The sequence below is a fragment of the Coregonus clupeaformis genome, chromosome 19 (genome assembly GCF_020615455.1).
Source record: "Coregonus clupeaformis isolate EN_2021a chromosome 19, ASM2061545v1, whole genome shotgun sequence".
Classification (NCBI taxonomy): Eukaryota; Metazoa; Chordata; class Actinopteri; order Salmoniformes; family Salmonidae; genus Coregonus; species Coregonus clupeaformis.
In genome coordinates, this window is record NC_059210.1 from 9,355,991 (window position 1) to 9,379,512 (window position 23,522).

The 23,522-nt window shown below is 45.1% G+C and overlaps 1 protein-coding gene across 1 annotated transcript in view; it reads right to left on the reverse strand.

Moving 5' to 3' along the window:
- The window catches only part of LOC121531606 (calcium/calmodulin-dependent protein kinase type 1D), an 88,869-nt gene extending 65,347 nt beyond the window's left edge, over nucleotides 1-23,522 (reverse strand). The window contains exon 1 of the mRNA XM_041836902.2: nucleotides 22,967-23,522. Within this exon, the coding sequence (XP_041692836.2) occupies nucleotides 22,967-23,064 (98 nt within the window). The 5' untranslated portion in view covers nucleotides 23,065-23,522. The remainder of the gene's footprint in view (nucleotides 1-22,966) is intronic.

Genomic DNA, 23,522 nt, shown 5'->3' on the forward strand with positions numbered 1-23,522 from the left:
GATTCAAAAATAATAGATAATGAAAAATTGTTTGATAATGATTGCAAAAATCTAAGAAAGTCATTGAGAAATATATCTAATCAAAAACACAGAGACCCAGACAACAAAAATATATGCCTTCAATATGGGGAAACACTGAAGCAATACAAACACACTCTAAGAACAAAAAAAGAACAGCACATTAGATATCAGCTGGATGTGATTGAGGAATCCATAGAACCAAACTACTTCTGGGAGAATTGGAATAAATTAAACAAACCTCATAATGAGGAATTGGCTATCCAAAATGGGGATATGTGGAGAAATCACTTTGCAAACCTCTACAGCAATATAACAAAGAGCCCAGAACAACAAGATATACAAGAAAAATTACAAATCCTTGAATCAGCAGTCAAAGACCAATTACAGAACAAGAATTATTGGAAAAACTTTGCACTCTCCAACCCAAAAAGGCCTGTGGTGCTGATGGTATTTTAAATGAAATTATCAAATATACAGACCACAAATTCAAATTGGCTATACTCAAACTCTTCAACATTATCCTAACTGCAGGTATTTTCCCCGATATTTGGAACCAAGGATTGATCACACCAATTTATAAAAATGGAGACAAATTTGACCCAAATAATTACAGAGGAATTTGCGTTAACAGCAACTTGGGGAAAATTCTCTGCAGTATCATAAACAGCAGACTACATACAGTGGGGAAAAAAAGTATTTAGTCAGCCACCAATTGTGCAAGTTCTCCCACTTAAAAAGATGAGAGAGGCCTGTAATTTTCATCATAGGTACACGTCAACTATGGCAGACGAATTGAGGAAAAAAAATCCAGAAAATCACATTGTAGGATCTTGAATGAATTTATTTGCAAATTATGGTGGAAAATAAGTATTTGGTCACCTACAAACAAGCAAGATTTCTGGCTCTCACAGACCTGTAACTTCTTCTTTAAGAGGCTCCTCTGTCCTCCACTCGTTACCTGTATTAATGGCACATGTTTGAACTTGTTATCAGTATAAAAGACACCTGTCCACAACCTCAAACAGTCACACTCCAAACTCCACTATGGCCAAGACCAAATAGCTGTCAAAGGACACCAGAAACAAAATTGTAGACCTGCACCAGGCTGGGAAGACTGAATCTGCAATAGGTAAGCAGCTTGGTTTGAAGAAATCAACTGTGGGAGCAATTATTAGGAAATGGAAGACATACAAGACCACTGATAATCTCCCTCGATCTGGGGCTCCACGCAAGATCTCACCCCGTGGGGTCAAAATGATCACAAGAACGGTGAGCAAAAATCCCAGAACCACACAGGGGGACCTAGTGAATGACCTGCAGAGAGCTGGGACCAAAGTAACAAAGCCTACCATCAGTAACACACTACGCCGCCAGGGACTCAAATCCTGCAGTGCCAGATGTGTCCCCCTGCTTAAGCCAGTACATGTCCAGGCCCGTCTGAAGTTTGCTAGAGTGCATTTGGATGATCCAGAAGAGGATTGGGAGAATGTCATATGGTCAGATGAAACCAAAATAGAACTTTTTGGTAAAAACTCAACTCGTCGTGTTTGGAGGACAAAGAATGCTGAGTTGCATCCAAAGAACACCATACCTACTGTGAAGCATGGGGGTGGAAACATCATGCTTTGGGGCGGTTTTTCTGCAAAGGGACCAGGACGACTGATCCGTGTAAAGGAAAGAATGAATGGGGCCATGTATCGTGAGATTTTGAGTGAAAACCTCCTTCCATCAGCAAGGGCATTGAAGATGAAACGTGGCTGGGTCTTTCAGCATGACAATGATCCCAAACACACCGCCCGGGCAACGAAGGAGTGGCTTCGTAAGAAGCATTTCAAGGTCCTGGAGTGGCCTAGCCAGTCTCCAGATCTCAACCCCATAGAAAATCTTTGGAGGTAGTTGAAAGTCCGTGTTGCCCAGCGACAGCCCCAAAACATCACTGCTCTAGAGGAGATCTGCATGGAGGAATGGGCCAAAATACCAGCAACAGTGTGTGAAAACCTTGTGAAGACTTACAGAAAACGTTTGACCTGTGTCATTGCCAACAAAGGGTATATAACAAAGTATTGAGAAACTTTTGTTATTGACCAAATACTTATTTTCCACCATAATTAGCAAATAAATTCATTAAAAATCCTACAATGTGATTTTCTGGATTTTTTTCCTCATTTTGTCTGTCATAGTTGACGTGTACCTATGGTGAAAATTACAGGCCTCTCTCATCTTTTTAAGTGGGAGAACTTGCACAATTGGTGGCTGACTAAATACTTTTTTTCCCCACTGTAATTTCCTTGATGAACACAACGTCCTAAGCAGAAGCCAGATTGGATTTGTAAAAAATTATCGTACAACAGACCACATTTACACCCTCCAAGCTCTAATTGACAAACAAGTAAACCAAAACAAAGGCAAAATCTACTCGTGTTTTGTAGACTTCAAAAAAGCATTTGATTCAATTTGGCACGAAGGTCTTTTTTACAAACTAATAGAAAGTGGTATTGGAGGGAAAACATATGATGTTATTAAATCAATGTACACTAAAAACAAATGTGCGATTAAAATCGGCAACAAGCAAACAGACTTCTTCTCTCAGGGACGTGGAGTGAAACAGGGCTGCCCAATAAGTCCAACACTATTTAACATCTACATTAATGAATTGGCAAAAACATTAGAAGAATCGGCAGCACCTGGTCTCACTCTACACAACACTGAAATCAAGTGTCTGCTGTACGCAGATGACCTGGTGCTACTGTCTCCCACTAAGGAGGGGTTACAGCAGCATCTAGATCATCTGCACAGATTCTGCCAGACCTGGGCTCTGACCGTTAATCTAAAAAAAGACTAATATAATGATATTCCAAAAAAGGTCCGGAAATCAGGATGACAAATATAAATTCTATTTGGACACATTTCTATTAGAACACACCAAAAATTACACATATCTAGGACTAAATACAGTGGGGAAAAAAAGTATTTAGTCAGCCACCAATTGTGCAAGTTCTCCCACTTAAAAAGATGAGAGAGGCCTGTAATTTTCATCATAGGTACACGTCAACGATGACAGACAAATTGAGAAAAAAAAATCCAGAAAATCACATTGTAGGATTTTTAATAAATGTATTTGCAAATTATGGTGGAAAATAAGTATTTGGTCACCTACAAACAAGCAAGATTCCTGGCTCTCACAGACCTGTAACTTCTTCTTTAAGAGGCTCCTCTGTCCTCCACTCATTACCTGTATTAATGACACCTGTTTGAACTTCTTATCAGTATAAAAGACACCTGTCCACAACCTCAAACAGTCACACTCCAAACTCCACTATGGCCAAGACCAAAGAGCTGTCAAAGGACACCAGAAACAAAATTGTAGACCTGCACCAGGCTGGGAATACTGAATCTGCAATAGGTAAGCAGCTTGGTTTGAAGAAATCAACTGTGGGAGCAATTATTAGGAAATGGAAGACATACAAGACCACTGATAATCTCCCCCGGTCTGGGGCTCCACGCAAGATCTCACCCCGTGGGGTCAAAATGATCACAAGAACGGTGAGCAAAAATCCCAGAACCACACAGGGGGACCTAGTGAATGACCTGCAGAGAGCTGGGACCAAAGTAACAAAGCCTACCATCAGTAACACACTACGCCGCCAGGGACTCAAATCCTGCAGTGCCAGACGTGTCCCCCTGCTTAAGCCAGTACATGTCCAGGCCCGTCTGAAGTTTGCTAGAGTGCATTTGGATGATCCAGAAGAGGATTGGGAGAATGTCAGATGAAACCAAAATAGAACTTTTTGGTAAAAACTCAACTCGTCGTGTTTGGAGGACAAAGAATGCTGAGTTGCATCCAAAGAACACCATACCTACTGTGAAGCATGGGGGTGGAAACATCATGCTTTGGGGCTGTTTTTCTGCAAAGGGACCAGGACGACTGATCCGTGTAAAGGAAAGAATGAATGGGGCCATGTATCGCGAGATTTTGAGTGAAAACCTCCTTCCATCAGCAAGGGCATTGAAGATGAAATGTGGCTGGGTCTTTCAGCATGACAATGATCCCAAACACACCGCCCGGGCAAAGAAGGAGTGGCTTCGTAAGAAGCATTTCAAGGTCCTGGAGTGGCCTAGCCAGTCTCCAGATCTCAACCCCATAGAAAATCTTTGGAGGGAGTTGAAAGTCCGTGTTGCCCAGCGACAGCCCCAAAACATCACTACTCTAGAGGAGATCTGCATGGAGGAATGGGCCAAAATACCAGCAACAGTGTGTGAAAACCTTGTGAAGACTTACAGAAAACGTTTGACCTGTGTCATTGCCAACAAAGGGTATATAACAAAGTATTGAGAAACTTTTGTTATTGAACAAATACTTATTTTCCGCCATAATTTGCAAATAAATTCATAAAAAATCCTACAATGTGATTTTCTGGATTTTTTTCCCTCATTTTGTCTGTCATAGTTGACGTGTACCTATGATGAAAATTACAGGCCTCTCTCATCTTTTTAAGTGGGAGAACTTGCACAATTGGTGGCTGACTAAATACTTTTTTTCCCCACTGTATCAGCAACACAGGTAGCTTTCACATGGCTGTGAACGAGCTGAGAGACAAAGCAAGAAGAGCATTCTATGCCATTAAAAGGAATATTAAAATCGAAATTCTAATTAGAATCTGGCTAAAATTTTTCCAATCAGTTATAGAACCAATTGCTCTATATGGCAGCGAAGTATGGGGTCCGCTCTCTAATACTGAATTTACCAAATGGGACAAACATCCAATCGAAATACTGCATGCAGAGTTTTGCAAGACTGTATTGCAAGTGCAAAGAAAAACTCCAAATAACGCATGTAGAGCAGAATTGGGCCAATACCCCCTCCTTATTCGAATAGAAAAAAGAGCCATCAAATTTTACAACCATCTAAAAACAAGTGAAGAGAAGAGTCCCCTCAGCCAGCTGGTTCTGAGGCTCAGTTCACTAACCAAAACCAACCTCATAGAGCCTCAGGACAGCACTCAGAAAATCTGGCCCAACCAAATCATCACAAAGCAAAAAGAAAAATATATCACCTATTGGAAAGACACCACAAAAAATCTAAGTAAACTTCAATGCTATTTGGCTCTAAGCAGACAGTACATGGTGGCAGACTATCTGACCACTGTGACTGATAGAAAACGGAGGAAAACAATGACTAGGTACAGACTCAGTGAGCACAGGCTGGCTATAGAGACCGGTCGTCACAGGTAAACCTGGCTGCCCAGAGAGGACAGGCTGTGCTCACTCTGCCCCCGGGGAGAGGTAGAGACAGAGCTGCATTTCCTATTACACTGTGACAAATACTCAGACCTAAGAGAATCTTTCTTTCCCAAAAGTATCATTCAGTACAAAGAATTTGAAACTATAAAAGAGGAAGAAAAAATCCAATATTTATTGGGTGAAAAGCCAAAATGTGCAATTTTGGCAGCCAAATATATGTCCTCCTGCCACAACCTGAGGGACAGGCAGTGAAAAGTGTAATGTAATTTAAATTTTACATTTACATTTTAGTCATTTAGCAGACGCTCTTATCCAGAGCGACTTACAGTTAGTGAGTGCATACATTTTCATACTGTCAATAATATTTCCTGTTTTGTTTTGGCTTTCATACCATGTAATGTGTCTTCTCAGTCATGTTGAGACTGGTCGACTACTATTGCTTTAATGTATTGTTATTCTCATTAATATTGTTGTTGTAGTTGCTGTAAATGGTAATCCCATTTCCACTACTACTATTATTATTATTGCTGTTGGTCCCACCATTTTTGTTATATCTATACTTTGACAATGTAAGTAATTTAACTTGCCATGTCAATAAAGTCTATTGAATTGAATTGAATTGAGAGAGCGAGAGCGAGAGCGAGAGCGAGAGCGAGAGCGAGAGAGAGAGAGAGAGAGAGCGAGAGAGAGAGAGAGAGCGAGAGAGAGAGAGAGAGAGCAGAGAGAGAGAGAGAGAGAGAGGCGAGAGAGAGAGAGAGAGAGAGAGAGAGAGAAAGAGCGAGAGAGAGAGAGAGAGAGAGAGAGAGAGAGAGAGAGAGAGAGAGAGAGAGAGAGAGAGAGAGAGAGAGAGAGAGAGAGAGAGAGAGAGAGAGAGAGAGAGAGAGAGAGAGAGAGAGAGAGAGAGAGAGAGAGAGAGAGAGAGAGAGAGAGAGAGAGAGAGAGAGAGAGAGAGAGAAAGGGAGAGAGAGAAAGAGAGAGAGGGAGAGAGAGAGAGAGAGAGAGAGAGAGAGAGAGAGAGAGAGAGAGAGAGATCTGTTCTAAAGATCGCGGCTAAGCCAGAAATCTCTTGGGAGCGTCCAACTATTACTGTTTTGATACGGGCGATTACTGCCCAATCTCCTCTGTCATCCCTCTGCTCTGTCTGGCACACTCCAAACCCCTGCTGGCAGCTGGACTGGGGCTCAGAGGGCCCCGCAGGCAGCTGGACTGGGGCTCAGAGGGCCCCGCTGGCAGCTGGACTGGGGCTCAGAGGGCCCCGCTGGCAGCTGGACTGGGGCTCAGAGGGCCCTGCTGGCAGCTGGACTGGGGCTCAGAGGGCCCTGCTGGCAGCTGGACTGGGGCTCAGAGGGCCCTGCTGGCAGCTGGACTGGGGCTCAGAGGCCCTGCTGGCAGCTGGACTGGGGCTCAGAGGGCCCTGCTGGCAGCTGGACTGGGGCTCAGAGGGCCCTGCTGGCAGCTGGACTGGGGCTCAGAGGGCCCTGCTGGCAGCTGGACTGGGGCTCAGAGGGCCCTGCTGGCAGCTGGACTGGGGCTCAGAGGGCCCTGCTGGCAGCTGGACTGGGGCTCAGAGGGCCCTGCTGGCAGCTGGACTGGGGCTCAGAGGGCCCTGCTGGCAGCTGGACTGGGGCTCAGAGGGAGTAATGAGATAACAGTCTTTAATAATGGCTATGTACTGTAGGCTACATTCCAATGGGATTTTAAGGCTTATCATTACAATAAATACTATATTAACCCGACCCAAACCTCTCCTCAAGTACACCCCCAGCCAGTTCCCCTTAATGAATATTTTCCTGTACTATAGTCATAAAGCTGATCTAGGATCAGGTCACCCCTGTCCATTCAGTATCATCTAAAAAGGCTAAATTGATCATAGATCCAAATCGAAGATGCTTTATGAAAACAGATAAACTAATCTAATGCATGAGGAGCCAGTATCTAGAGACACACAGACACAGACACAGACACAGAGACACAGAGACACACAGACACAGACACGGACATGGACACACAGACACACAGACACAGACACAGACACGGACATGGACACACAGACAAACACACACACAGACACACAGACACACAAACACACACACACAGACCCACAGACACACAGACACACATACACACAGACACACACACACAGACACACATACACACAGACCCACAGACACAGACACACAGACACACAGACACACAGACAAACACACACACAGACACACAGACACAGACACACAGACACACAGACACACACACACACACACACAAACACACACACACACACAGACACACAGACACAGACACAGACACACATACACAGACACACAGACACAGACACACATACACACAGACACACAGACACACATACACACAGACACAGACACAGACACACATACACACAGACACAGACACACAGACAAACACACACACACACACACACACACAGACACACAGACACAGACACACAGACAAACACACACACAGACACACATACACACAGACACACAGACACACATACACACAGACACACATACACACAGACACAGACACACACACATACACACAGACACACAGACACACACAGACACACAGACACACAGACACACACACAGACACACAGACAAACACACACACAGACACACATACACACAGACACACAGACACAGACACACACAGGGGCGGTGTGTTCATTAGGGCGATATGGGCGACGCACTGCCAAACGGGAAAAGGAAGGGATTTTTTTCCTAATCAATTATATCACGGCAACAGTAGTTTTCAGTGTTCTAATCTAGACGTCTGATCTGCCACTAAATGTCCAATCAGGCTAAAGTCGTGCTTCAAATGGCCCCGCCCGTTTTGGGGCGATTTCAGTCAGGTTGAAAATCGCCCCAGAAGTCTCTCAGACTCTCATGTAAAATCTTTTTTTTTTTCAAATATCAGAGCTTTCAATACAATCTCTATGGGTTCCGGGAGGGCTTGCACTTACGCGCTTTCGTCATACGTAACATAACCATGAACATAACTAAGAAAAGAGCGGGTAGCAGCGTCAATCAATTCACGTACTACTGTCAAGATGGCTATCGTTCAGTGCAACTCGATTGTCTCTTTGTTCATTTTTGTCAGCGAGTTCATTTTTGTCAGCGAACAAATCAAGATAAATTGGCAACGAAACAATTAGGACCTCCCAGACCAAATTTAATAATTCAACAGGTTTCTACTAAAGGGGGAAAGTCCTACACCCGAGGATTTTCCAAAAATTGGTACGAACGAAAAACCTGGCTAGCAGGCTGCGATGTAGCTAATGCAGTCTTCTGCTACCCCTGCTTACTCTTTCACCCTGAAGGCGGCACGGCAGACAGCACCGCTTGGACAGCGACTGGTGTAACGGACATGCACCATCTTTCAGAAAAGATTAAGAAACATGAGCTGTCAAAGACCCACATGGATAGCTGTTTGAGATTGTCTGCTTTGGGGAGAGTGAACATTGCCACTCAACTGGATGAGGGATACAGGGTAGCTGTCCGCCGCCACAACGATGAGGTTAGCAAGAACCGCCACATCCTCAGCCGGCTAATCCAGTGTGTGAAGTTTTTGCGGAGTGTTTGAGTTAGCTTTGCGAGGCAAAGATGAAACTGAGGGCTCCACCAACCCTGGTATTTTTCTTGGACTTGTCAACTTTGTGGCACAATTAGATGAGGTGTTTGATGACCATCTTAAAAATGCTGAAGTTTTCAAGGGCACATCAAAGACCATTCAAAACGAGCTACTGGAGTGTATGCTAGCGGTCATGAGGGAACATATTGTGGAGGAGGTGAAGTCGGCGAACTTCGTAGCTATCCAAGCTGACGAGACCACGGACGTTTCTACACAGACACAGCTGGTGCTTGTGCTGAGGTACATAGATAGCAAGAAGATTTTATTTTTTCCTGGGGCTTTTTCACAAAATCATGCCCCACGTCGACATTCTGTACCAGAAGCTACAGAAGAAGGACATCGATGCTGTCTTCATCAAAGCGTGCCCTCGACAGCTTCACAAGCAGTGTGCAGGCCATAAGGTAAGATTAAACAATATCATTCGATCTTTCTCAAAGCAGAGCTTTATTTGAAAATGTATGCATGAAAGGAGACATCATCATATTTACAAATCTATACAATTGGCCAGAATATGGTTGTTCATTTTTACAAAGCCATACAGATAGCTGTGTTTACCTTTTCTATAAATTATTTTCAAATTCTGTTTTCAGGCAAAATGTCTATCACTGTTCATTTTCACAAATCTATACAAGAGGGCAGAATATGGAAGTCTATAAAAATGTCTTATTACCAATAACTTGCATCAATGTTTTCAGTAGCCTCTATCAAAAGCTCCTGCTTGCTTGTTGTGAATTATGCTCAGGTGCACATATTTCCAATTCAACCATGAGGCCTTTTTGAAGCAAGTAATGTGTATATCAGTATTGACTTATATGCTGCCCCTGTCTTCATGTTGTTGCTGGACATATCTTTTTTTAAATGTGTGTAGGTCACCTAAATCATCAGAAAAATTGCCCCCCCTGAGAATTTTTTCAGGAGCTGCCACTGGACACACATACACACAGACACACAGACACACACATACACAGACACAGACACACATACACACAGACACATACACACAGACAAACACACACACACACACACACACACAGACACACAGACACAGACACACAGACACAGACACACAGACACACATACACACAGACACACATACACACAGACACACAGACACAGACACACATACATACAGACACACATACACACAGACACACACATACACAGACACAGACACACATACACACAGACACACACACACACACACACAAACTTACTACACGCTTGGGGAAAAGGGTTCCAAGTAGGAAAGGGTGTATATTCCACGTATAACCTTTTCACTCTGTGGAAAGGGTTCTACATGGAACTCAAAAGGGTTCTACCTGGAACCAAAAAGGGTAATTCCAGGGGGTCTCCTATGGGGACAGCCAAAGAACCCTTTTAAGTTCTAGAAAGCACCTTTTTTTGTAAGAGTATACACACACATAATACACACACACACACACACACACACACAAACTTATGACACACACACACAGACACATCATACCAGTTGCCTAGCTGCAGCTCAACTAATTATCCTCCCCAAATACTTCTCAAGGAGTGAGCTTGCTATGTGTGTGTATGCGTGTGAGTGTGAGTGTGAGTGTGAGTGTGAGTGTGAGTGTGTGTGTGTGTGTGTGTGTGTGTGTGAGTGTGAGTGTGTGTGTGTGTGTGTGTGTGTGTGTGTGTGTGACAAATTGGAACACAGAGAACCACTTTACTCCCCAGAACCATTTGAATCAACGGTCCGTCAGAGCCGGCCTGACAGGGGACTAGCTCCAGTACACTACAACACTTCCCTGGAAATAAGTCTGGGTAAAGAAACATAAAGCACTCAGAGGGTGAAGTCAGGTGTGTATCATCTTTTTAGGCAACTGTTCCTCCCCAAGCTAAAACCCTAAGTAGTCTTTAAAGCAGGGGTGTCAAACTCATTTTGCCACGGGGGCCCGCATTCGATTTTCAACGAGGTCTGGAGGGCCTCACTGAAAATGGGTTAGATTTCCTCGCCGTCAAAAATTTGCAAACAATGTTCCTGTATCCATCGTTTTTGGAATTGTCATTGCTCCCTGACTGTCTAGCTTTCATTTTGGTGATTTATAGCGAGCTGGACACAGTCAAGAAACTGTATGAATGTAGGTCCATTATAGATCTGCACAGTTTCGATTTGGTTTTAGTCATTTTAAAGTATTTCTGGGGGGGGGGGGTTTACTCAAACCACTGGCCGTATGTTTGACACCCCTGCTTTAAACTGCTATTTGTACTATAGTGCTCTCCACTTATAGTGAATATGGCTATAGTGATCACCTGCTTTATAGTGATCACCTGCTTTATAGTGATCACCTGCTTTATAGTGATCACCTGCTTTATAGTGATCACCTGCTTTATAGTGATCACCTGCTTTATAGTGATCTAACTGTCCTGCACAGATGGGATGAGTATCTCTGACCAGGAACTGTATGTATTTGTTAGTTTATTCTTCTAAATGTATTTCTGACCAGTGTATCATCATCATCAGCCGGTCTGTTTCTACTCTCCTGCCAACTCCTTATGGAATTGCAGTGCAAGCATGTTTGTCTTGACAACAACAGCAGCAAGGGAAAACGCAAGAGCAGACACCGATCTGGGACCAGGCTACATCATCATACTTTCTGTGACTGACCAGGGGAGACATTTCAGTTAACCGTTTAGGTCAGCTCACATGGTATCTGGAGCGGGGCTCACTGCTGAGGACACTTATTCACTACCTGAGAATACCAACAGCTTAAAGCACTGGAATTAGACCTGAAGAGAGAGAGAGAGAGAGAGAGAGAGAGAGAGAGAGAGAGAGAGAGAGAGAGAGAGAGAGAGACAGAGAGACAGAGAGACAGAGAGACAGAGAGACAGAGAGAGAGAGAGAGAGAGAGAGAGAGAGAGAGAGAGAGAGAGAGAGAGACAGAGAGACAGAGAGACAGAGAGACAGAGAGAGAGACAGAGACAGAGACAGAGACAGAGTCAGAGACAGACAGACAGACAGACAGACAGACAGACAGACAGACAGACAGACGAGAGAGAGAGAGAGAGAGAGAGAGAGAGAGAGAGAGAGACAGAGAGAGAGAGAGACAGAGAGAGACAGAGAGAGAGAGAGACAGAGAGAGAGACGGAGAGAGAGAGACAGAGAGAGACGGAGAGAGAGAGACAGAGAGAGAGAGAGAGAGAGAGAGAGAGAGAGAGAGAGAGAGAGAGAGAGAGAGAGAGAGAGAGAGAGAGAGAGAGAGACAGAGAGACAGAGAGAGAGAGAGAGAGAGACAGAGAGAGAGAGAGAGAGAGAGAGAGAGAGAGACAGAGAGACAGACAGACAGACAGACAGACAGAGAGACAGACAGACAGACAGAGAGAGAGAGAGAGAGAGAGAGAGAGAGAGAGAGAGAGAGAGAGAGAGAGAGAGAGAGAGAGAGAGAGAGAGAGAGAGAGAGAGAGAGAGAGAGAGAGAGAGAGAGAGACAGAGAGACAGAGAGAGAGAGAGAGAGAGAGAGAGAGAGAGAGAGAGAGAGCACAGTAGAGCAGAGCAGTAGATCTGACTGTGATGGTGATAGACTGGCTGGCTTCAGTGAAACAACAGATCTCATTAGACAACGACCAGAGTGACTAACAGCATGAGAACAGATGAAAACATACCATAACACCATTACAACAACACCTTTACAGGGCTATCTATATGGTCTGCGTCCCAAATAGCACCCTATTCCCTACATCGTGCACTACTTTTGACCAAGGCCCTACATAGAGATTAGGGTGCCATTTGGGATGCATCCGCAGACACAGCTGCTGTGCTGCGGAGCGTGTTCACAAACATAATCACATGCTGCTATTGATCCACGGACCCTGACATCTACTATATTAGATTGTTCCTCTCCTACAGATCAGTTGAATGGGTGGCTGACAGGTGCAATCCATTCTGTTTCTCAACACAATCAGGACAGGATAGGACAGAATAGGTTAGGACAGGACAGGATTAGACAGGACAGAATAGGCCAGGACAGGATAGGACAGAATAGGTTAGGACACGACAGGTTAAGACAGGACAGAATAGGACAGGACAGGATAGGACAGAACAGGACAGAATAGGCCAGGACAGGATAGGACAGAAAAGGTTAGGACAAGACAGGTTAAGACAGGACAGAATAGGACAGGACAGGACAGAACAGGACAGAATAGGTCAGGACAACATAGGACAGAATAGGTTAGGACAGGACAGGTTAAGACAGGACAGAATAGGAAAGGATAGGACAGAACAGGACAGAATAGGCCAGGACAGGATTGGACAGAATAGGTTAGGACAGGACAGGTTAAGACAGGACAGAATAGGCCAGGACAGGATAGGACAGAATAGGACAGAATAGGACAGGACAGAATAGGCCAGGACAGGATAGGACAGAACAGAACAGGACAGGATAGGATAGGATAGGACAGAATGTAATAGAACAGAATATAATATTATTTTTGTTTAAACAAACGTCTGATGTGTGATTTTTGTGTCAGGGTAGTATGATGAAGCTGTGAAAGTCAACACTGATGTCACAATCAATGTGGCTGAGCAACGATGTTATCAACAGTGACAATTCGACCTTTATTTTTCCATGCTAAGTTGTTCCTCCCCATGCCATATCTGTGCACTGTTGAATGGTAACAGTAAGGAGATGATGGCCCTGTCCAGAAACAACCCTGTAACCCCTAACCTCTATGCACTTCATCCCTCCCCCTATGCACTAGCTCCTACCCTAACCCCTACACACTAGCTCCTACCCTAACCCCTACACACTAGCTCCTACCCTAACCCCTACACACTAGCTCCTACCCTAACCCCTACACACTAGCTCCTACCCTAACCCCTACACACTAGCTCCTACCCTAACCCCCTACACACTAGCTCCTACCCTAACCCCTACACACTAGCTCCTACCCTAACCCCCTACATACTAGCTCCTACCCTAACCCCTACACACTAGCTCCTACCCTAACCCCTACACACTAGCTCCTACCCTAACCCCTACACACTAGCTCCTACCCTAACCCCTACACACTAGCTCCTACCCTAACAACTACACACTAGCTCCTACCCTAACCCCTACACACTAGCTCCTACCCTAACCCCTACACAGTTGACCTAGATCTTAAATGATTTAATAGGTATGAGTAGTATGGTGGTAGTTCCACATTTCCCTCAGATAAACTACTTGGAAGGTATTGCCATATGGCTCATAGGTCTACCTAATAACCTATCCAACCTTTCTGATCGAAAAGTGTCTAGGGCCTAGAGGGTAGATGCTAGGGGTTTGAGGTTGTTCAGTCAGGGAGACCTAAAGTGAACGAGTGAGAACAGAGGATCCCTATTGGACACTGATGGGGAAGCCTGAAGTGGAGGAGGAGAGGAAGAAGAGATAATCCGATTCTCTTTCTGTCCCTGTCCCTCACTCCTCCTTTCTAGATCAGTCTATTCTTAATCCCCAAGTAGGCAAAGCCTCTAGGCTGAATGAGGGATCGGTAGGAGGAGGAGGAGGAGGAGGAGGAGGAGGAGGAGGAGGAGGAGGAGGAGGAGGAGACAGTGCTGTGTGTATATACAGTGGGGAAAAAAAGTATTTAGTCAGCCACCAATTGTGCAAGTTCTCCCACTTAAAAAGATGAGAGAGGCCTGTAATTTTCATCATAGGTACACGTCAACTATGACAGACAAAATGAGAAAAAAAAATCCAGAAAATCACATTGTAGGATTTTTTATGAATTTATTTGCAAATTATGGTGGAAAATAAGTATTTGGTCAATAACAAAAGTTTCTCAATACTTTGTTATATACCCTTTGTTGGCAATGACACAGGTCAAACGTTTTCTGTAAGTCTTCACAAGGTTTTCACACACTGTTGCTAGTATTTTGGCCCATTCCTCCATGCAGATCTCCTCTAGAGCAGTGATGTTTTGGGGCTGTCGCTGGGCAACATTGACTTTTAACTCCCTCCAAAGATCTTCTATGGGGTTGAGATCTGGAGACTGGCTAGGCCACTCCAGGACCTTGAAATGCTTCTTACGAAGCCACTCCTTCGTTGCCCGGGCGGTGTGTTTGGGATCATTGTCATGCTGAAAGACCCAGCCACGTTTCATCTTCAATGCCCTTGCTGATGGAAGGTTTTCACTCAAAATCTCACGATACATGGCCCCATTCATTCTTTCCTTTACACGGATCAGTCGTCCTGGTCCCTTTGCAGAAAAACAGCCCCAAAGCATGATGTTTCCACCCCCATGCTTCACAGTAGGTATGGTGTTCTTTGGATGCAACTCAGCATTCTTTGTCCTCCAAACACGACGAGTTGAGTTTTTACCAAAAAGTTCTATTTTGGTTTCATCTGACCATATGACATTCTCCCAATCCTCTTCTGGATCATCCAAATGCACTCTAGCAAACTTCAGACGGGCCTGGACATGTACTGGCTTAAGCAGGGGGACACGTCTGGCACTGCAGGATTTGAGTCCCTGGCGGCGTAGTGTGTTACTGATGGTAGGCTTTGTTACTTTGGTCCCAGCTCTCTGCAGGTCATTCACTAGGTCCCCCCCGTGTGGTTCTGGGATTTTTGCTCACCGTTCTTGTGATCATTTTGACCCCACGGGGTGAGATCTTGCGTGGAGCCCCAGATCGAGGGAGATTATCAGTGGTCTTGTATGTCTTCCATTTCCTAATAATTGCTCCCACAGTTGATTTCTTCAAACCAAGCTGCTTACCTATTGCAGATTCAGTCTTCCCAGCCTGGTGCAGGTCTACAATTTTGTTTCTGGTGTCCTTTGACAGCTCTTTGGTCTTGGCCATAGTGGAGTTTGGAGTGTGATTGTTTGAGGTTGTGGACAGGTGTCTTTTATACTGATAACAAGTTCAAACAGGTGCCATTAATACAGGTAACGAGTGGAGGACAGAGGAGCCTCTTAAAGAAGAAGTTACAGGTCTGTGAGAGCCAGAAATCTTGCTTGTTTGTGGGTGACCAAATACTTATTTTCCACCATAATTTGCAAATAAATTCATAAAAAATCCTATAATGTGATTTTCTGGAATTCTTTTTCTCAATTTGTCTGTCATAGTTGACGTGTACCTATGATGAAAATTACAGGCCTCTCTCATCTTTTTAAGTGGGAGAACTTGCACAATTGGTGGCTGACTAAATACTTTTTTCCCCCACTGTATATGCAATAGCTGCCAGGGCTGTCTCAGCCTGGCAGCTAGCTCAATACATACACACACACTACACACACTACACACACTACACACACACACTACACACTCAACACACACACTACACATACTACACATACAACACACTACACACTACACACTCAACACACACACAACACACACTACACACACACTACACACTCAACACACACACACAACACATACTACACACACACTACACACACACACAACATACACTACACACTACACACTCACTACACACACAACATACACTACACACAACACCTACTGGGTCTGCTTATACACAACAGGGCAGGAGCCAGCAGGAGCAGGAATGACTGACATGGGCCTCCGTGGTGTTGACATGGGACTTGAGGTGTGTGTGTGTAAATAAAGTGAGCTGGGCAGACAGGCAGGGACATGTTGAGCTGGTATGTAGAGATGCCTGGTGTTCAACCTATCCACTGTTTAGACGGTGACTCATGATGATGATTCACAGGTGTTTAGAAGAGGCCCTTCACATTCAGATAAGAATAAAATAACAGATGAGGGCATCGCAACTTTCTGCCGTTACGATCGCCCACTCCTTCAATACAACTGGAGCCTTTTCCACTGCGCCTATATGATTATACAACATGTTATTCTTAACTGTGTACTTCATGGAGTACGTTTACAGTAATAATTTGATATTAAACTCATTATGGGCATTCGGCAGATTATGCAATTGTCATGTAAAAACCTTACTCTGCTTATCCTAATGGGCGAGAGGTCATATTGGAAGTAAGCATATGCCGATTAAAACACCTGGTTTTCTGAGCAATCTTTAGAATTATTAGGACATGTAAACACCTTAATCAGCGTTCCAGTTTCGTTTCAGTGTATTTGATCTGCTCATGTGCTAGCACCAGCCCAGCGAGCCTCCCTCGTGAGTGAAGTGAGTTTGGAACAACTGAATGTATGCGTCTTAGAAGTAGTTTTCACATAAAAACTTCATACTGTATGTCTGAATCCAGAATCAAATATGCTTCCCAAAAATAACATGGTCGCTGTGGTATAACGTTTATTTTGATTGGAAATGTTCTGCATTTATCAGAAAGCCATCAGGTCGCCTGATTTCAGATGTGTCCGTGTAAACAGGATTATTAGGGAAATCATTATTCTTGCAAAGCACTTAAACGTTTGAAACAAACTATTATATTAATCTGACTAGCCACAATAATCGCATTAGTGTGTGCATGTAACCTTACTTAATGGTCTTATGTACTCCTGGATGAATTTCCCTGCAAGGACAATATAGTTGAATGGAATGGAATGGAGTGGAATAGAGTGGAATAGAATTTTATAGAATGGAATGGAGTTGAGTGGAATGGAGTTGGGTGGAGTGGAATGGAGTGGAATTTAATTATGTTAGGGCTTCGTGTGTCACGCCCTGACTCTAGGCACTTGTATTTGTTGAGTCAGGGTGTGTATTTTCTGTGTTGGGTTTGTCTATGTTAGTTTCTAGATCGTGTAGATCTATGTTGGCCAGGGTGGTTCCCAATCAGAGGCAGCTGTAGCTCGTTGTCTCTGATTGGGGACCATACTTAGGTAGCCTGTTGGCACTAGTGGGTTGTGGGATCTTGTTCCGTGTGAGGTATGTTATTTGTCTACCTTGGACGTCACGTTTCGTTTGTTGTTTTGGTTGTGCGTTTATTCGTGAAATAAATATGGATGCATATCACGCTGCGCCTTGGTCCTTCTCGTTCATGAACGATCGTGACAGAAGATCCCACCAATCCTGGATCAAGCAGCGTGACGAGGAGAGAGGATGGACTTGGGAGGAGATGAGAGAGAGGCTGGCAAGAAGTATGGAGGCCCTGATCACGGTGGAGAGACAAGCCCAAAAAAAATTGGGGGGCTCACGCCGTGGACGACGAGGCAGCAGGAGGCCGCGACAGGGCGGTTCCGCTGGTTAGCAGAGGAGGCCACCAGATTAGGGGGGCCATTGGTTCAGAGGGAGCAGAAGGAAAGTGTAGAGGCACGGCGAGAGGAGCTGGTTAGGCAGCAGAAGGAGCGGGGGTTAATGAAGGAACCCAGTCCCGCTCCTCGCACCAATCAAGTGGTGCGTGTCGCCAGTCCGGTCCGGCCCGTTCCTGCTTCCCGCACTAAGCCAGTGGTGTGTGTTCCCAGTACGGTTCGGCCCGTTCCTGCTCCTCGCATCAAGCCAGTGGTGCGCGTCGCCAGCCCGGCCCGGCCTGTTCCTGCCCCTCGCACAAAGCCAGTGGTGCGCGTCGCCAGCCCGGCCCGGCCTATTCCTGCTCCTCGCATCAAGCCAGTGGTGCGCGTCGTCAGCCCAGTCCGGCCCGTTCCTGCTCCCCGCACCAAGCCAGGGGTGCGCGTCGTCAGCCCAGTCCGGCCCGTTCCTACTCCCCGCACCAAGCCAGTGGTGCGTGTGTCCAGTCCGGCACGGCCCGTGCCTGTTCCACCGGTGCCTGGTCCGGCACCGGTCAGCTGCTCCACTCCGGAGCCAGAGCAATCCGCTCCACCGGGGTCCAGTCCAGCTCCGGTCAGCGGCTCCACTCCGGAGCCAGAGCAGTCCGCTCCACCAGTGCCTGATCCAGTTCCGGTCAGCGGCTCCACCCCGGAGCCAGAGCAGTTCGATCCAACGTCGTCGGGTCCAGCTCCAGTCAGCGGTTCCAGTCCAGACCCAGACGTCAGCCCCTCTCCAGGTTCGGGGTCTCCCACACCAGGGTCCAGACAGGGCGTGGTACTTTGTGGGAGGAAGGAGAGAGGAAGCAGCGCGCCAAGGTCCAGACCAGACCAGGGGCGCAACGGGGAGGTGGAGAGTAAGTGGTGGTCACACCCGGAGCCGGATCCGCCTCCGAGGCGGAATGCCCACCCGGCCCCTACCCTGTTAGGTTTATGTGGCGCGGTCGGAGTCCGCACCTTTGGGGGGGGATACTGTCACGCCCTGACTCTAGGGACTTGTATTGGTTGAGTCAGGGTGTGTATTTTCTGTGTTGGGTTTGTCTATGTTAGTTTCTAGATCGTGTAGATCTATGTTGGCCAGGGTGGTTCCCAATCAGAGGCAGCTGTAGCTCGTTGTCTCTGATTGGGGACCATACTTAGGTAGCCTGTTGGCACTAGTGGGTTGTGGGATCTTGTTCCGTGTGAGGTATGTTATTTGTCTACCTTGGACGTCACGTTTCGTTTGTTGTTTTGGTTGTGCGTTTATTTGTGAAATAAATATGAATGCATATCACGCTGCGCCTTGGTCCTTCTCGTTCATGAACGATCGTGACATCGTGTGACCCAAGCTGGGGGTCACAGTCGTGTGTTCAAGTCAAGATGCTGATGGGAACAAGGAGCTCCTCCCTGACGGTGATGAGAGGCACAGGCTATACCTCCGTAGGACAGGGTGGAGCACAGACTGATATGGGGTGGGGGGGGGGGGGCAGTTAGGGGAAATTAAGGGCTTTCACACCGTATGTTCTTTCTTAGCCCTGGGCTAAGCCAACAAGTGTGCAGTCTGAATGTGGCTTAGCCTAAGAGTTGTAGCATATTGAGAATTATCTCGGACTCTGAACAACAAACAGGCTAAGCCGCAATGAAGCGATATCCCCATAGCTGTTTATGGTTTAGCTCTAGTCCAGGCAAATAGCCATCCCCATCAGGGTTGGGTTTATTTCCATTTCAATGCAGTTAATTCAGGAAGCAACCTGACATTCCAATTCAAATTCAGTTTACACTTCCTGACTGAATTGAAATCGACCCCAAATCCTGACCCCCTATGTTGACACTGGTGAATGGAGACCAGCATGGCCAGTTTATTGACGCTAAGAGCGGCATACTTTTCCTGCTTGACACCAATCTCCCAGGACTGGCCAAAAAACAATATTTCCCCCGTCTGACACAGGCCTCCTTCAATACCAGATGAAATCCCATTCTCCCTAAGAGAAGGAGGGTTGGTTGTGTTGCTGCTTACATGGAGGGAAATAAACAGAAGAAAAAGAACCATCTGTAGGTCAAAGGACTTAGTCTTTAACTTTCTATAACACACAGTTTATCAATTCAACATCTATCAAAGGCGTAGATAGATTTTAACTACAAGATCAAAACGCACTAAAACCAAGTCAGTCATTGGAGAAGGAACCAAGCAGCGCTATTTAGCCTATGCATGTAACACCCCGGCCCGTGTCGAAAAATCGTGAAAATCGTTTAGAGGCAGAGAGAGTTTTAGGAAGGCTCGTCTTCCAGTCTACCATTTGGGGAATTTGCCCTTCTAAGTGAGTACTAGCATGCTTCCTGTCTGCATCATAACTCACCAAAAGCAGAACTGAGCAGAGCAGAACTGCCATTAAGTCAAGCAGCACCAACTGGAAGACAAAAATAAACTCTGGAATAATTTATCTGCTCTAAGGTAGTGCAGTAGAGGAAGCACAAGAGAATAACAGAACTATTAGAGTAGAACGAAGAACTAACAGCTGATGAAAGCCATGCACAAACATCACCAGCTTCAGACTGACTTGTTGCAAGGTTGTGTGTGTGTATGTGTGTGTTTGTCTCTCTGTGTGTGTGTGTGTGTGTGTGTGTGTGTGTGTGTGTGTGTGTGTGTGTGTCTGTGTCTGTGTCTGTGTCTGTGTCTGTGTGTCTCTGTGTGTGTGTGTCTGTGTGTGTATTTGTAAGTTAGTCTCTGATGATAATGATAATAGAAATGTTCCATACTCCCAGAGGGATCTGTAAATTGCCAGGCAAAATGTCAGACTATAGATGATGTTATAGCACTGCATTCATGACTGCTGATAAAGAAGATAGCATTACATGCAGGGATTGACCCTACACTCTTAGAAAAAAGGGTTCCAATAGGGTTCTTCGGCTGTCCCCATAGGAGAACCCTTTTTGGTTCCAGGTAGAACCCTTTTTGGTTCCAGGTAGAACCCTTTTTGGTTCCAGGTAAAACCCTTCTAGGTTCCATGTAGAACCGTTGAACCCTCTGTGGAAAAGGTTCTACATGGAACCCAAAAGTGTTCTACCTGGAACCAAAAAGGGTTATCCTATGGGGACAGTTGAAAAACCCTTTTAGGTTCTAGATAGCACCTTTTTTTCTAAGAGTGTATTGCCTGGGGCAAGTGACCTGAGCAGTTATACAAGTTGAGCCTGCTCTGAGGTTGCCCCCATTGGACAGGTGATTTTTTTCTATCCTGATAACAACCAAAATGCAAAGAATTCCAGTAGTCCAGTCTTTCTGTTTTTCCCCCTGTGTGTAGGTGAAAATAGCTACTTATTTTTATTTATTTTTCGGACAAGTGAAGTGGACGTAATCTTCGGGCAACCAAAAAATACTCCTGACTTGCCCAATGTGCAAGTAAGTGCCTTTCATATTATCATAATGAAATACAGATTAGACATGATCATAATTCAGCACCAGGAATCTTCTACACCTATTTAATGTTATCCAGTCCGACCAGACATCAGAAGATCCATTCTATGGAACCCCTACCTGTCCCAGACCTGCTGTTTTCAACTCTTAATGATCGGCTATGAAAAGCCAACTGAGATTTATTCCTGATTATTATTTGACCATGCTTGTCACTTATGAACATTTTTGAACATCTTGGCATGGTTCTGTTATAATCTCCACCCGGCACAGCCAGAAGAGAACTGGCCACCCCTCATAGCCTGGTTCCTCTCTAGGTTTCTTCCTAGGTTTTGGCCTTTCTAGGGAGTTTTTCCTAGCCACCGTGCTTCTACACCTGCATTACTAGCTGTTTGGGGTTTTAGGCTGGGTTTCTGTACAGCACTTCGAGATATTAGCTGATGTACGAAGGGCTATATAAAATAAAATTGATTGATTGATTGATTCTCATCAGCAGGCAGAAGCTGACAACCATTTTGATGCTGAAACAATGACTACCACTCACAGAGTCCCGTCAATGCATTTAATAACAGGTGCTAGCTAATGTATTTCTGATTACATATGGCATGTATATTAATAAGAAAACCTCAAGATAATCTATTCTGTCATGCAAGTGCCTTGACATGTCACCTTGGACCCGTTCTATAACCTTTTGGTCTCTGATCAAAATAACATTCCATTCTAATATTGATAAGTACATAAAAAAATATTTGGCAGACGCTCTAATCCAAAGCGATTTACAGCAGTGAGTACCTACATTTTCATACTGGTCCACCGTGGGAATCGAACCCACAACCCTGGCGTTGCAACCGCTATACTCTACCAACTGAGCCACACGGGACCTAGAGGTAGCTGTCGAATTGTATTGAGGCGGGCCAAACCGCTTTTCCATCGAACTCCTGCCATAGACTAGACCTATTATTGACAGTTTGCGCACGTGCTGTTGAATTGTTGCATCCAGTAAGTCATTTTCGATGTCATAAACATTTGTAGGACATAATAAAGCATCATTCAAAACATTCGTATTTGCAAAAATCGCACGTACGCTGGCAATATCACATGCCGTATTGTCTAGGCTTCGTTGACAAGAGTAGAGTAATCTGACTTCATGTAACGTGCAACAGATAGCAACATAATGACAATTGCCATTTCCGCTACATTGTATCATCGATTGACAGCGGTCGTCACTAGTTACCACATCCACAAAGTCATAAACCCCACCTATTTCTACAATTCATCTTCTTAAAATGTGATTTTAAACCTAACCCTAACCAAACTACTAACCTTATGCCTAACCTTAACCTTATATTAAAACCAAAAAGCTCATTTTGGTTTTCATGAAGTTTTACGATAGACTTTATGGATGTGCTATCTAGTGGAAACCCTTGACAGCCGACAACAAAGTTGTAATTGAAGGACCTGTCACAAGATTCTAATATACAGTAAACCACATTTCCGTTATTACTCACGTTCCAAGGACTTCTTTGAACTCGAACACCTTCTTGATATCATCGACATTCTTTTTCCAAGATCCCCCCCCCACAGACTCTCCGTTGTCACTCGCCATGTCGTCACGGTGAACAGACGTGAGAAGATTAGAAGTACCGCTTTTACAAAGCAGGTCACCTTCTCGTGCTGACTCAGTGTGGGGATGGTCCCCCGTCTCGTGCCGACAAAAGTAGGACTGAATAAGAGTTTCTTCCTGATTGTCGCCCAGTTAGTTCTACCTTGCGTTGCTCAGCCCATCCATTCAACCGCTGCGCTGCGAAGGCAAAGGTGTCCTACTCTACAGTTGGCTACAGCCCTACCACCAGTTACACGTAGCAGCCTACCTACAGGTTATAACACTGGCCTAATCTCTGACGTAACAGACTGGGAGCTCCTTCGTTATTCTGTCTCCTTTGCTTTGCAACAATTAATTATAGCTCTCCGGATTCTGTTTAGGATATGTTACTTGACAGAAAGATGACTCCGGTTGGTGTCGGTCTGAACTGAAACGCTATTCTATTGAGTCACGCTGTCTGC